The 15,645-nt window shown below is 44.6% G+C and overlaps 2 protein-coding genes across 2 annotated transcripts in view; both read right to left on the reverse strand.

Moving 5' to 3' along the window:
- Nucleotides 1-9,651, reverse strand: part of LOC144724389 (calcium-activated chloride channel regulator 3A-1-like) — a 34,403-nt gene extending 24,752 nt beyond the window's left edge. Inside the window, exons 1-5 of the mRNA XM_078603479.1 lie at nucleotides 9,470-9,651; nucleotides 7,648-7,788; nucleotides 5,340-5,490; nucleotides 3,843-3,951; nucleotides 1,921-2,098 (exon numbers count right to left, since the gene is read on the reverse strand). Coding sequence (XP_078459605.1) covers nucleotides 1,921-2,098; nucleotides 3,843-3,951; nucleotides 5,340-5,490; nucleotides 7,648-7,788; nucleotides 9,470-9,631 — 741 coding nt within the window. The 5' untranslated portion in view covers nucleotides 9,632-9,651. The remainder of the gene's footprint in view (nucleotides 1-1,920; nucleotides 2,099-3,842; nucleotides 3,952-5,339; nucleotides 5,491-7,647; nucleotides 7,789-9,469) is intronic.
- A 596-nt stretch (nucleotides 9,652-10,247) lies between these two features.
- LOC144724388 (calcium-activated chloride channel regulator 1-like) overlaps nucleotides 10,248-15,645 on the reverse strand; it is a 28,420-nt gene continuing 23,022 nt past the window's right edge. Inside the window, exons 13-14 of the mRNA XM_078603478.1 lie at nucleotides 15,151-15,384; nucleotides 10,248-14,247 (exon numbers count right to left, since the gene is read on the reverse strand). Coding sequence (XP_078459604.1) covers nucleotides 13,619-14,247; nucleotides 15,151-15,384 — 863 coding nt within the window. The 3' untranslated portion in view covers nucleotides 10,248-13,618. The remainder of the gene's footprint in view (nucleotides 14,248-15,150; nucleotides 15,385-15,645) is intronic.

Genomic DNA, 15,645 nt, shown 5'->3' on the forward strand with positions numbered 1-15,645 from the left:
GTCTCGAGTGGCTTTGCATGAGAAATGAGAGACATTTGCCATTGTTGTAAATAGTTGTGTTCATTTACAGCCCCTCCGCGCGCTGTGCCGGTCATAGGGGTCATTGGATCATACTTCACCACAGCTGTCAATGTGGGTTGATGGAAATAATGGTGGGAACCAGGATACCGCTCACTACTTATGTTAGCCATGGCCAGGAATCACACTCAGTTTGCCAGATGTCATTGCATACACAGAACGCTGACCACTGTGCCGCGGCTGCAATAACATTGTTGTAGTTAGCATTATTGTCACTTGTCCAACAACAAAGTGCCTTTGTGTATTGGTTAAAGTGTTTTGTGTTTATCTCTGTAAAAATATAGCTTTATGAACACTGCATTGCTTTACTCATTCGGTTATTTTATCATGCTTGAGCTTCGGGACGCATTTTTAACAGCTATTGGGTTTCTAATAAGTGTCGTCTACTAAATTTTAAATTATTTGGGAACTCAATAGCAAGGATTACAATGAATACGTTCTTCCAAAGATTATATGGGGCGCCATGGTGGCTAGAAGTTATCTCCCTCGCCTGGTATGCAGGAGGTCGTGGGTTCAATCCCGACTCGGCTGTATATTTAGAGTTTGAATGTTCTTCCCGTGGTCGCGTGGATTTTTCTCTGGGTCCACTGGTACCCCCCCCCCCCCCGCGTTTAAAGTATTTGGCAGCTATACATTTCTGCGCGATAAGCCACTTCGTTGAGGAATCATTTGTGGCCAGGTCGTTGCTGAAAAATAGCTCAGTGAGCTTTCCCTGGTAAAATAAAAAATATTCATATTCTTAGGTTTATTCGGTAAAGTCACGTAGGTAAAAAAATACAACTACGGTTCCACCTGAAGACGGACGCTTGTGTTGCCTCCGAAACGTCGTGATTTTTATTGTAGTTTTATTTTACTTTTATTAATTATAATTTTTTACCTACGTGACTTTACCGAAAAAAACCTAAGAATATGAATCCTTGCAGTCACGAAAGCTTCAAATCTAGAAAAAAAATTGTTTCAATTTATCCGGGTAAGTACCGTGGATCCAGGTCCAGTTTCTAGTCATCCCCATCTCAGGTTTTCCAACCACGAGCTTCGCACCGCCTCCCAGGAGAGCACTTCGGTAGCAGCTCAGCAGCACCCACTGGCGCATTCAAAATCACCTTCACTTTCCTCTCGTTCTCTAATGAATTCATGGCCTTTCCGTGTCAACTGTAATTCCAACAACCAACGGGGAGATCACTGCCCGCCTGAAACCGGAGTCACTGCACGCACATTAATTCACCCTACTTGTTAACAGGCTATATAAATATATAAGTACTCTTACGTATACGTTCCTATCGTAAAATACTTTACGACTCAGTGGACACGTGTTAAGTTGACAATAGCCACACGATTTTCATTCAATCACAGTTCCAATTGGGAGGCTGCCGTAAAAAACAATGCGTAAACAACTACACGAATTTTGTTGTAGAAATTTCATTTGGGAATATATTGTTACTTTTTCAAATAAACACAGGGCGCCTGATTTCAATAAGTTGACTTATTTATCCTACTTCTTCCTTTAAACCAATGGAATATGACACGTAATACAAATTATACGCTGCCACGCGTGGTGGTGTTTCATTCAGACGCTGTCTTTCCGACAGACCTGTTTTTCACCTGAGGACGGCTGCTTGCGTTGTGGCCGAAACGTCGTGAGAATTGTATTCTTTTATTATGTTTTATTTTTATCATTTTATTATCTCCCTTCTACGTGACTTTACCGAAAGAACCAAGAATATGTGACGCTGTTGTTATTGCTGCTTAGATGATGATGCTGCTGATGAAGACGGGTGACAACGATCCATGATGGTGATATTGATGATTAATGACCGCACGGCTCAGAGCCGGCCTCCTCACATTGTCCAGCCACTGCAGACTCATGTAGGACACGTTCGTCTTCTGTATGGAGTTCGGGTAGAAGGTGCATCCCTGCTCTGGCAAGTTGGTGGCTTCGTCGATGCTGCAGTCCTTGGATGTGCACATGACGTCCGTGCACGTCACCACGCTGATGGAGCCCTGGATGTCCTTGCTGCACCTGGAGAAGCACACGGGCAGATAGCCCAGAGCAGAGGTCGCAAACGGGTTTTGATTCCTTACCCGTACCCGGCCGCACCAGGGTCGCAAACGGGTAACTGTACCCTACCCGATACCCGGCTACCCGTACCCGGCCAGGTATCGGGCACCCGATTGCGACCTCTGGGATGAAGCCATGTTGCAGGCGCGGGTGGGTTGATTCTAGGAACTTGAATTGTGAGAAGAGACAAGACGTTGGGAAATGAGTGACAAACGGTGACTCACCAGTGACTCACGGCCTACCCGTACCCGTACCCGGCCGCACCAGGGTCGCAAACGGCTACCCGTACCCGGCCGGGTACGGGTAGCCGGGTATCGGGTAGTGTACAGGTATCGGGTACCCGATTGCGACCTCTGGCCCCAGAGCCGACTGGGTCTGTGTTTAATGTGCAGATTGCAGCGTCTGTCTGCAGGGGGCTCTGCTCCTACACACTCGGAACTCAATGTCAAATTTCAAACGAAACTCAAACACATACACGGTGACCAAACGCAGAGCTGAGAGGGGGGGGGGGCAAAAATAAAGGAAATCTACTGCTGGATGAAGGCCTCCCCACACACACCGTGTTAGCAGCCATGGGAGTGGTTTTTACCATATTTCACGACGCTGGTCATGATCGCGATCGCAGTGTATGGTGTCTTAATGGATTATAAAAAATATATAGTTTACAGCGTTTTTTTAAATCCACTGCTGGATGAGCGCCTCCCCGTGCCTTGTCGGTGCTGTGGAATTTTGACCATACTTCACCACGCCGGTCAGGGTGTGTTGGTGAAGGGGTGGTGGCGGTGACAAAATGGACTGGATCGGGTGTCGCTCGCCACTGACGCCACTGAACCAGAGTTGGGAATCAAACTCAGGTGGCTGGATTCAAAGCGTTCTGCGATAAAACCATGTTAGCAGCCATGGGAGTTACAGTCAAAATATTTTTTTTTGTTATTTTCTTGGAACCTATCTACGTGACTTTACCGAAAGCCCCAAAGAATACATTTTGCGATAACTACTGTGCCAATCTCTTCGTCCTCTACCCCCCCCCCCCCCCCATGAATCAAGAGGTCGTCCATAAATGACGTCACGCGATTTTAGACGATTTTTTACCTCCCCCCCTCGTCACACGGCGTCACAAAAAAGTCAGACCCCCCCTCAAATATGACGTCACAAAGATCTGCCCCCACCCCACAAAAAATAAAACATTCAAGTTCAAGTTCATTTATTAGGTATAGCCCTGTGAGCCATTCGGCTCTTGAATCGGGTGCAACCGCAACAAACAAAAAACAAAAACATGAACAAAAAACATCTTAAAGTGAATATGTGACTAAGTGCAAACAGAAAATCCAAGAAAAGACAGCAAAATATTGCAGAAAAACACCGTACACCAACGCTGTGTGCAAAAATCCCATGCTTCAAATCGCTTTAAACTATTGTCATTGTAGTGCGTATTTAATGTGGCGCTGCACTCTGATGTTGTAGGAGAAACATTTATTAAAAAGTCTATTCAATTAATTAGAACGTGTGGTCTATATTTATTTAAAGTTGCGCATTTTGATGTGACGTCACATTTCTCAAACCCCCCTCCCGTGTCACACATCGTCACAAATGTCTGACCCCCCCCCCTAGGTGCGTGACGTCATTTATGGACGGCCCCTAAATGTGTAAATGCTCTGAATGCTGCGTCGAGCGACACGCTCCCGCCGGCTCTCTTATTACCTACCGAGTGTTCTCGATATTTCCAGCCGCCGAGACGTAGAAGGGCTGCGGACTGCCGTACTCGTCAAACAGACCCCACCGTAGGTGGCCCCACTCATGCAAGAACGACTTTTCTGCACGGCAAAGCACGGGCGAGGTGGGGTGGGGTACTACGTTAGAGTTGTCAGTGTTCACGTGTACGTGTGTGGAACTTCTTTCGCGCCGTACGTAGCCAACCGTGGCAATCGGTGGTGCGGGGGAAGGACAACGAAGCACAACAAGCAGTTCTAAATATGTGTGCAGTTCGTGTGTGCTTTTAAAGTTATGTTTGTTTAAAAAAAAAGGTGTATGTTTGTGTCTCTATTTATGTTCAAACATTAATGGTCATCTTTCATGACTTAATGGCATACGGTGATTATATTGTGCTGCTTGTTTTCGTTGTAGTGGCAGTCGTCAAATGTTTTTGCATTCTTGTTTTTGTCAAAATATATTCCTCTTTCCTTCCAGAAATCGCTTTTTGTGTATTATTACTGGCTTTGTAAAATATTATGTAAACAAACCATTACGGAGCTGAATATTTTATTTCTTAAATTTTTAAAGCGGGACATTGTTTCATCAACAGTGGTTTTCCTATAGAATGACTTGCCCTCATCATGACAACGTAGAATTTCCACCCCCGACGAACAGCGATGGACACTGCCATCGGCTAATTCTAGATTTGAAGTTTTCGTGACTGCAAGGATTCATACTCTTTGTTTTTTTCGGTGATTTAATTTATGTTAATTTTTTTACCTACGTGACTTTACCGAAAAAACCAAAGCTTATGCCATCGGCTAGTTTGAGCAAAAAGAGACTGACCGAATTTGCCGGGCGGTGGTAGGGCAACGCTTGTAATCCAGAACTGTGGAGGCGAGGGTTTGCTGGAGCGTACAAATACTGCGTTGGGTGTCGAGGTGCCATACCCTGGCTTGCCAGTCAGACGAACACGGTACAGCAAGTGTGGACTGATATCGTCTGACACATCTGTGTGGGATATAACGTTGCCCCTTCGCACGTGTGTGGGTTACCTCTGGGTTCTCCGGTTTCCTCCCTCTTGCATGAACACGCATTAATTGGCTGAAAATATCTGAATATAAAAGCCCCATGTAGCAGGATATTTCTGAAATAGTCATTGAGCTCAATGTGGCTTCCTGGGTAAATAAGCAACATTATTTCGTGGAAACATAACATACAATTGCGCAGATGGGAAAAATACATTCAAATGCCAAATTTACTGGAGTAATATAAATCACATACAAATGACCAATGACTTTGAGGCGTGTAAGGTAGATACCAATTGCATATGAAATGAAATTTAATATTTAAATCAACTCAAAGCCAGATAACATTTCCTTAAAAATGTATTCACCTATCTTCCAGGGGATTTTATATATAAAAAAACAACATCATAGAAACAATTGCCAATGTGAAAGAGCAAGACGCGGTTTAGGTAACGTGGCACGCGATGGCATCCGTGTCGTACCTCGTGGTCCATACAAAGAGATGGCAGTGTCTTGCAGTAGGTAGCTGGGAGCGAGGCGGATGTGCTGGCCCTTCTCTCCGCACAGGCCGAACTGCACCGTGTAGGGCGCATCGTTGCTCGAGTCATGCGGCTGTGCCACGACCACGTCCGCCTTGTTGTGATAAGGACAGACAGACGACCGTCATCTTTCGATTTAAAGCTTTCGTGACTGCAGGGATTCATCTTCTTGGTTCTTTCGGTAAAGTCACGTAGAAGGAAAATAATAAAATAAAAAAAATACAATTCTCACGACGTTTCGGCCACAACGCAAGCAGCCGTCTTCAGGTGGAGAACAGGTCTGCCTTCGCGACGGCTGCTTGCGTTGTGGCCGAAACGTCGTGAGAATTATTTTATTATGTTTTATTTTTATTATTTTAATGTTTTCCTTCTACGTGACTTTACCGAAAGAACCAAGAAGATGGACCGTCATCTTCTTGGTTCTTTCGGTAAAGTCACGTAGAAGGGAAGTAATAAAAAAAATATATAGTAAAATAATTCTCACGACGTTTCGGCCACAACGCAAGCGTGGCCGAAACGTCGTGAGAATTATTTTACTATGTTTATTTTATTTTTTATTTTATTACTTCCCTTCTACGTGACTTTACCGAAAGAACCAAGAAGATGAATCCCTGCAGTCACGAAAGCTTTAAATCGAAAAGACGACCGTCACTCCAGCTCCGCTCGGTGTTTCCCTATAGCGACGGGGTTTTTAGTTCAAAGCGGTGTTAAATGTACATTGTTCGGTGATGCCGCGTTTGGCAGTGATGCACAAACACAATAAACACAACAACTCAACACGTGCGTCGATAACACTGCCTTCGGAAAAATAAGGAGGGTCATTGCCCGAAACGTCACCGATTAGGTTTCCTTTTAATGCAGTGCAGTTGAAGAATTTGTGTTTTTTTTTGATAACGTACAGCGTGGCCACAGCGTCTATTCGCATGAAATGTTGTTCTCCGGCGCACTGTGACCTCGCGATTTGGCAATGTCTGTATCACGAATTCAGTGGACGATGGATTTGTAGATGATCTAATCTGATCTTCCCACCCCGACGCCCAGATCGGATAACAAGAACATGTGATGACAACAATAATGATTTTACAATATGCAGCCATCCACTTGGAAGAATCTGTGGAGGACAACTTAGGCACGAATCCAGCCGTGTGCTGAGAAAGACGGTCAACACAAGAAGGTCAACACAAGGAGCCGTTCGAATCGGAGGGGTGGAGGTACACTATCTCAGTTTCACGCAAAGGGAATTTGTGGCCAATTCAGTTTTCAATATAACTTCATGCTGCATTTGTCTGCCTCTTCATTTCATAATTCATGTCTTAATTTGTTGTTGTTTATCCACTCAAATGTTAATTATGCTGATCCCGATGATCTTTGTAAGTAAAAAATATATGTTTTTGGGTAGTTCATCTTTAATATCTAAAATCTGTATTATCTCCCTTTTTCCAAAGAATAATGCTAGACATAATTCCATGATTGAGGTATTACATTTGTGTGGTAATATTAAGTAAATAATATTCTTGGTTCTTTCGGTAAAGTCACGTAGAAGGGAAATAATAAAATAATATTAAACAATACAATTCTCACGACGTCTCGACTGCAACACAAGCAATCATCATCAAGTGTGAATTTCACTTGACTTTACCGAAAGAACCAAGAATATGAACCCCTGCAGTCACGAAAGCTTTAAATCAAAATTAAGTAAATAAGTTCACGAATTATGTTTCAACAGATGGACCCGCGTCTGTGATGAAGTCCACATACATTCCATCTAGGATGGGAGTTTTTCCATTTTTCACACTGCTCAGGGTAGTGGTCAGTTCTTCTTCCCCTTGTGAATTTTTTTTTATTTAGCCTTGTTTATATCAATCAAATGTCAAATAACAACAGGGGAAGTACAATTATGCGCGCCGAGTCATCGCAACACACTTTAACTGACCCGAGAGATGGACACAGCAAAAGCACTCAACGACGTTTTTTAAAAATAAATATACATTCCTCACAGGGTTACGAGCCCGCAACTCTTCCACCTCGCGATGCGAATTGACATGTCTCCCGCCCCGGCTTCGTCCCAGTAAACATTGCCAACGATTAGCAACGGTTGGCTACGTCCTGTGCGAAAGAAGTTCAACGTACGTGCACGTACGCGGCCTGATTTCGTGAGAATCAACGTTGGCACCAACCTCTCTCCGCGTTCTACCTGGGTGGGGTGGGCCGGAATGCCCCCCCCCCCCCCGTGGCCCCCCAAAGTTCTCACCGTGTTGAATGCCTCCGTGCTTGGCCGCCCGTATCCCTCGTGGGGGCTCCACGAAGCGGGCAGCAGGATGGTGACGTTCCTGAAGAAGGCTCGTCGTCCCGTCGACGAGTACAGGCGGGCCGACGCTGCCGTGATCACCTCCTGCGGGAGAAGGTTGTCGGCAGCGTTTTTGGCCCCACAACGCCAATCCTCACCGCGACCACTCGTTCGACACCCATTGCTCACCACCACCGCACCCCCACAAATAAATCAAAAGAACTCATCGCTTGCGCTCGCGGCCGCACGACCGCGCCTTAGCCAAAGTAAGACGTCTCGACTTGGAGACCAGCAGCACTTTATAGTTGGTATGCTTTATTTTAATTGTTATTCATCTCTATTTCTTGATTGTGGCTACAGACATTGATGTTTGCATTTTATTGTTGAGAACAGCGCCGTGTGACCCCCCCCCCTTCCCCTCCCCCCTTTGGAAATGTGTTGTAGTTCTTACCACCTTTCCACTATATCTATTTTTTATCATCATGTATTTCTGAAATGATGTACGCAGCCGCGACGTATCGGCTGCTCTGACTCACTTGAGTGTGGCTCTGTGAATAAACGATTGATTATTACGTTCAAGACAGGAGGTTAATGACTCTCTAATATTCAGGAAGAGTAGGTACCTCACTTTGTGAATAATATGATTGGCGTCAAGCTATGGATTGAGTTATTTAATTGAAATGTAAACATTTAATAAGTCCACTAATTTTTATTTCAACAGATGGTATCGCATCTTTGATGCCACCTGCACGGCCTGCGTGCGTACGCATCGCGTGGCCGCCTTCACTCTCCGGCTCCAGCACTTTGGGAGTCCCTCTCGGTCATCCGCAAGTCTCCGACTCCCTTCCCGATCCCAGGTCCCTGCAGGTGGCGATCGACCTGATTCAGCCACGAAGGAAGCCGACCACCACCTCCCCCCCTCCTGGTCTCCTCCAGCCGGCAACTGGCGCTGCCTGCAACCAGTGAAGTCTCAGCCTCGTCTCCCGAAGCAATCGATGATGTGATACAACATTTTAAAACTAAACTGATCTCCTGGGAGGCGGTGGGAAGCTCTTTGGTTTGAACACACATGGGGTCGAGATCGCTAGAAACTGGACCTGGAGCCACGACACTCCCCCGGATATATTTAAACATTTTTTTTTATTTTAGCAGGCAAGGCCCACTGAGCTGTATAGCTCTTTTGCAGAAGCGATCTTGCCACAAGTGATAGCTCAACGAAGTGGGTTATCACGTGGAAATTGATAGCAGCCAAATACTCTAAAAGCATGTTTCTAAATGTGGCGGGAAAACCGGTGGGCCTGGAGGAAAATCCACGCAATGACAGGGAGAGAGACACGCAAACTAAAAATATACAGGCGTCAGGGTCGGGATCGAACCCACGGCCTCCTGTATACAAGGCGAGGTAGTTAACATTCCGCTACCGTGACACCCCTCCCCATGCCCCAAGATCCTGTGCAGGGACCTCGTAATGAAGGCGTTCAGATGGGCCCTCAATGAATTATTTAGTGGAATCACGATGACCGCTCAGCATAGATGTATGGGTTATCCCTGCCTCAACACCCACTTTACAAATTGTAAACACACTGGCGTCTAGTTTGCTGAAAGTGCAACTTCAAGATGACTTGATGGATGTTTTCTTAATTGCCCTAAAGGGTTGATTTTGTAATAGACATATACGCTAGAATGCTCGTATTAAAATGTGAAATGATCATGTGAAATCATAAAGGCGAGCTCCCATTTTAAACATTTAAAACAGCACCGAGTTTGTCATAATCCACACACGTACCTTGATTTTAATAACGAGTTGCTCATTCTCAGAAACGCTTGGGTGAATGGCGACCACCAGTCCTTCATACCCATGGTCCACAAGCTTCACATTCGAGGCCTCGCTGGTTAAAATGGTCAGTGCGCCGAACAGCAGAGCGGCAGCCTTCACGTAGACGATCATTTTTGTGTTTACGGTTTTTGCGCCGCAGTCCTGTGACTGAAGACTACAAAAAACCCGGCAGTGTTTGTGTCTCATTAAAACTGTTGACGTTGTGTTTGCGGTTACACAGAGAATCTAATTACTTGCCACAATAAATCCGGCATATTGCTAATCCTTTACTACCTTATTTCGAATCAGCCCTCGCGATTAAATTTAACAACAGCAATATACTATAATGACAATCGTGAAAATACAAGCAATTAAAAAAACAATTCAGTGCGAGAAACTGGAAGGAATTAAATATAAATGTAGGCAACATTAAACATAAAAGTGATCTTTGTACCATGGAATATTTAGGTAAAGCATCTGTTTTTAAATGTTATTTTGTTGAATGTTTACTTTTCCTGATGTGTCAATACACCAAGTTTATGGAGCAAAACTAATTTGACTGAAGGTTGATAGTACAACCGCAATTTTCATTTAGTTAACAATGGCCATAACACAGAAGAACACACCCTTTCTGCATTTGCGTATCTGATATTCATCAAGTGTGCTTTTCTCAATTAGAGGTTGACCGCTTGACATTTAACACATTGTAATTTATAAAAAAAAAAGTAGAATTATACAACCGCAATCATTTATTTGTAATCTTTTCTTTATTGTAAGTTTAATATAAAAAGCAAGACAGACAGTACTTTATCTCAACATTGATACACAACATGTTATGATATCCACACGTTTAAGCATTTCAAGTGGGTTTCGACACAATTAAGTTTTGGCCAATTCTATTCTAGGTTATGGTGGCAATGTTCAGGTGGCTAAATGCCAATGTTGGGGTCTGCTAGCCACGAGACACGGCTTCAGGAGAGAGTCGTACTGTGACTTGTGTCTTTAACCTTCCATCTGTGAAGGATACGTGCGCATTGGCCTGTTGATGTTCTTTTTTTGCGGTTTGATGGTTATACTAGTGTCTTGGAGGGATGTCAAAGCCAGGCGGTGCGATGTTTGGGTATCGAATGAGATGCTTAATCTTTCGATTTAAAGCTTTCGTGACTGCAGGGATTCATCTTCTTGGTTTTTTCGGTAAAGTCACGTAGAAGGGAAATAATAAAATAATACAAATAAAACATAATAAAATAATTCTCACGACGTTTCGGCCACAACGCAAGCAGCCGTCCTCAGGTGAAGAACAGGTCTGTCGGGGAGTCATTCAGACGCTGTCTCCCCGAGAGACCTGGTCTTCACCTGAGGACGGCTGCTTGCGTTGTGGCCGAAACGTCGTGAGAATTATTTTATTATGTTTTATTTTTATTATTTTATTATTTCCCTTCTACGTGACTTTACCGAAAAAAACAAGAAGATGCTTAATCTTGTTCCACTCTTGTTTACCAGTGTTCTTCTGGATGTTGGTGAGATTCTATGATGGTGACAGCACGAACCCAATAAGAAGGACGCTTGTGTTGCGCCCGAAACGTCGTGATTTAATTTATTTTAATGTTTTACCTCCGTGACTTTACCGAAAAAAACAAAGAGTATAAATCCTTGCAGTCACGAAAACTTCAAATCTAGAACCAATGGGGGAATGGGAATTGAGTCGCTGGCGGCGGTGCACATCGTTGAGGTCTTGGTTGATGGATATGTTGTCAATGACGAGATAACGTGTAAAACTCCCTTGGAGTTTGCGCGTCTCTGTGGATATTTGGTGGCAGAATTGTTCGCCACAACAGGGAGCCAGGGGATCGGTGTCAGTTCCAGTGTTGCCGGTTATGATGAACATTCTGTCAATTGTGCATCCAGCAGTTTTGTTAAGGAGCTTCCGGGCCAGGCTGGAACACAATGGCTCTGCCATTGAGTAGACCAGTGAGAGGGCGGGCAGGTCGTTCCTGAAAGTTTCTGTAGCAGGGCGATTCTTGGGTTTTGCCTCTTCACGTGTGTTTTATGTGGTGCTTGAAGGTGAGGCTTCTGTCCATGATCACCCCTAGATATCTAGGAGTGGAGTCATTGCGCACTGGGCTACCACAGGGCACAGCAAGGGTGCCATCTGTTGCATAATTGTTCAAGTGGAAAGGCGATTGTGGTGGTTTCGGAAGGATTTGTGCAGTCTCCAGCTATGGAAATATACTGCCAATGAAACTAAAACGTTCAGTAAATAAGACAAATATTTTCTGACGGAGGTCTACATACACAAAGCAATACAACTTTACAGTAGTTTAATAGAAAAAAACACGTTTTAAAATGTGAAAGTAAAAAACCCGATTATAGTTCTCAGGCCTAGAAAACAAGATAATTACACACACAGATAGAATCAACAGAGGGCGTGTGTTCGTTCATGCATCTGTGTGACCACAGTGAAAAAACTGTGATCATGATACCCACTTCCTTGTTCATCTATTTTCCAGAAACCAGAACAATAAGCACTTGCGATTATTGCCACGACCATCAGCAACGTTAGTCCCATCGTCATGAGCATGTGGAGTGGTGGCGGTGATGAAGATAAACAAGTGAATAGCCTCATTCGATTCCATTGTTGCGTGTAATTATCTTTTATACTGTAAATTACTATTTTTATTTTACCAGGTAAGGCCCACTGAGTTATACAGCTCTTCATCAGAAACCTGGCCACAAATGATAACTTAATGAAGTGGCTTATCATGTGGAAATGTATGGCAGGCAAACACTTTTAAACGCACGTTTCTAAATTAGGAGGGAAAAAACTGGAGGACCCGGAGAAAAATCCACGTGATCACGAAGAGGCCTTCACTCAACAGTGCATGTACGAAGGGCTGCAAATTGATTTGTAATAAATTTTTGGGTCAAGCCACTATAGTAAAATATGTGTCATACACCCTCATCCACTCGACATAGCCAGTTCATAAATGTGTCACGTGAGCAAACGTGCCTTCAAACCGTCACTTGAACTCAGGTCATCCGAACAAAGATGTTCACCGCATCGCACGATTTAAGGTGAGCTTCTGCAGTGGTCTGGAATGCTCTTCTTTCCGATATTAGGAAGCCACTGAGGCTCGAAGCTTTCGAGATGTGGCTGTATCGAAGAATGCTGAAAATCCCATGGACAGCCAAAACCACCAATACACAAGTTCTGCAAGATATGGGCACTGACAGGCAACTGCTGAAGACCATCATTAGCAGGAAGTGTTACTACCTAGGCCACATTGCCCGAAACGACCACAAATACCAGCTATTAAAGCAAATCCTGGAAGGAAAAATCGAAGGGAAAAAACGACCAGGACGGCCAAAAACGACATGGCTCAGTAACATCAAAACATGGCTACAATTAACAACAGCAGCACAAACTCTACACGCCGTGCTAGACTGGGACCAATATCATCGTGAAGTCGCACACGCCGTTAGGCAGCACTAAAGAAGAAGAGGCTATGCAATTTTAAATCTATAATGGAAAACTAATTTCTTTGGAACTTATTTTCGTGTTTAGTTTGTCGTCCTTCCCTCACACCTCCGATGAGCACTGTTGGCTATGTACAGTGCGAAAGAAGTTCCACATACATATAGTTTTACAGCTGATATGAGCTCTAATTTTATCACAACATAGCTCAGGTCGCAATGTAGACAGCTTAGACATGCTGTAAACATAGGCTCACTTATGTAGCATGTTTATCTTCTGTATAAGTGTATTTAGATCATGAATACCAAAAGCAAAATAGAATTGCTGCTTGCTAAGTTCTGTGCGTGTGCCATGATTCTGTGTCAGAAAATATCCTAAGCATGATTATGTTTATAAAGCGGTTGAGTATATTTTTGGATTAGCTCACCAGTATTATGATGTGGTTAGTTTCAGGTTAACAGAATACCATATTGGGCCATTATGGAATCTTACATATATTTTTAGACAACAAGAGTATATTTTATTGGTTAAACAGAAAAAAAGGGAGATAGTCAAAACAAACGATCTTGCTATTTGGCGTGGCCATTGATCTGTAGACTATATGTTCAGCTCGAAATATCGATAACTGGGAATATTCCAACAGTTTAAGCATCCTTGAACAGTAATATTTCACAGGCATCTTTCGTGGAGTCAGGCGATGAATTGGGTGCAACGACTTGGGAATTGGACACCGTACTCAAAACGGTCAACGCCTGCACTTGGCCTAGTTTTTCCTGGTAAGCCATGTCTTGCGTCGATATTCGGTAATGGCCGCCTTTCCTATTCTTAGTTAGGTAAACGATGCCTGTGAGCAAGCACGCCGACACCAAGACACATATTCCAACGGCAGCGATGATGGTGCGCGTGTTACTATGCGACGTGGCGTGTGCCGCTGTGGTCGGCGCGACCGTGGTCGGAGCGACCGTGGTCGGAACGGTCGTGGTCGAAACGACCGTGGTTGGAGCGGCCGTGGTCGCAGCGACGATGTAGGTGATGAAGGCCACGTTGGAGAGGGGCGCCACGTTGTCGCTGCTGTCGACCGCCTGCACGCAGAAGTACAGCTCGTCGCCGGGGGAGAGCTCCGTCGTCGTGACGGTGAAGTTCTCGATGTTGCCCGTCAACCCGGGGGCGTTCAGATCACCCCACGCCAGGTCCTCTCTCTCCACCAAGCGAAAGTCCGTGCCATTCAGCAAGCCATCAACGCTGCCGCTCATCATGATTTTGTACATTGCGGCTGCACACGCGCAAAAGGATGACGTTTAAGCAACAACAACAAAAATTCCCCTAAATAATAATTATCTGAATGCGGTGAAATAACTAAAAAAGATTTCCTCCTCAGGTAACTCTTTTAAATGAGACTATACTTGTCTCCTGTGAGTCCTCACCCTGGTTAAACATAATGAACTTACATTTGAAACCTCCCAGAACTCAAAAACAAGTTCTCTCAAATACAAGTTTTAATTTAGCTGAAGGAAGAATCCATAACAAAGATTGTATTACTCTTTGCATTACAATTTGGAATTACGTGACACGTGAATGCAGCTGCTAGACGCTGTAGAAAATGTTTCACATGTCTCATGGGGAACCACCTACAACAGGGAGTGGTGGTGCAGCGGTTAGCACACTGCGCTCTGGTTTTCGCGACCCAAGCTAAATTCTTGACTACTGCTAACACCAGTAGTGAGAGATATCTGAAGTGGTCCCAGGTGTCCCCATTCACCAACTCCCACTGACCAAGATCGTCAAGCGCGGTCAAACAACCGCCGTGACCCACAACAGCGTGGAGAAGCCTACACCTAACAGTGGACTGATCTCTGAAGTAGCTCTGTGACATCCGCTTACGTGGGTCGTTCTCGAACGTGAGGGCTTCAGGTGCCCTGCGAGAGATTCGAATGGACACGTTGTCTCACGACACGATGCCGATAGCACATTTGGGATATGATTAGGGAAACGATGACCAAAACATAAATATTTATTTTTAAAAAGCCATGGAAAATACTGGTATGTATTTTGCACTTCTTTTGCACCGTACATAGCCAACAGGTACGGGGGGGGGGGGGGACAACAAACTAACACACAAAAAGCAGTTCGAAAGAAATTAGTTTTCAATCGAGATTTAAAAGCGCTGTTTACGTACCTTGTCCAAAGTCACCGTCCCCTCCAGGGGCTGTCCACGTGAGGGTCACAGAGCTGGAGGTCTGCAGCTCAGCTTGGAGGTCAGTTATGCGGCACGGCGGAAAGACGTCCTTCATGCCACCTGGCGGCACCGCAACCTGGAAGGAGCCTGCCGACGCCACCCGGATGAAGTCTGGAACTGGCGTCGGGTCCTGCTTGATCACCGGGGGAGGCAGCTGCGTCACCTGCAGTTCACCTGGTGGACCGAGCCAGCAGACGAATCAATTCTGATACAGAGACATAGTCGAGTCAGCTGAAATAGAGGCCAAGCGAATCAGTTATGACAAGGGTACAATTACACTGGTCAACACACTTTTTCTGGCATGAGGTATTCCAACGGTTTAAAGGTAATTTTGGGGTGCTGATTTCAAATGTGGCATCAGTTTTTGTCTATCACATCAGGTTTTTGAGATATCAAATATTAAATTTTCAATAAAAACTGCAGAAGAAAAATATT

Source organism: Lampetra planeri, chromosome 20 (genome assembly GCF_965212315.1).
Source record: "Lampetra planeri chromosome 20, kcLamPlan1.2.h2, whole genome shotgun sequence".
NCBI lineage: Eukaryota > Metazoa > Chordata > Hyperoartia > Petromyzontiformes > Petromyzontidae > Lampetra > Lampetra planeri.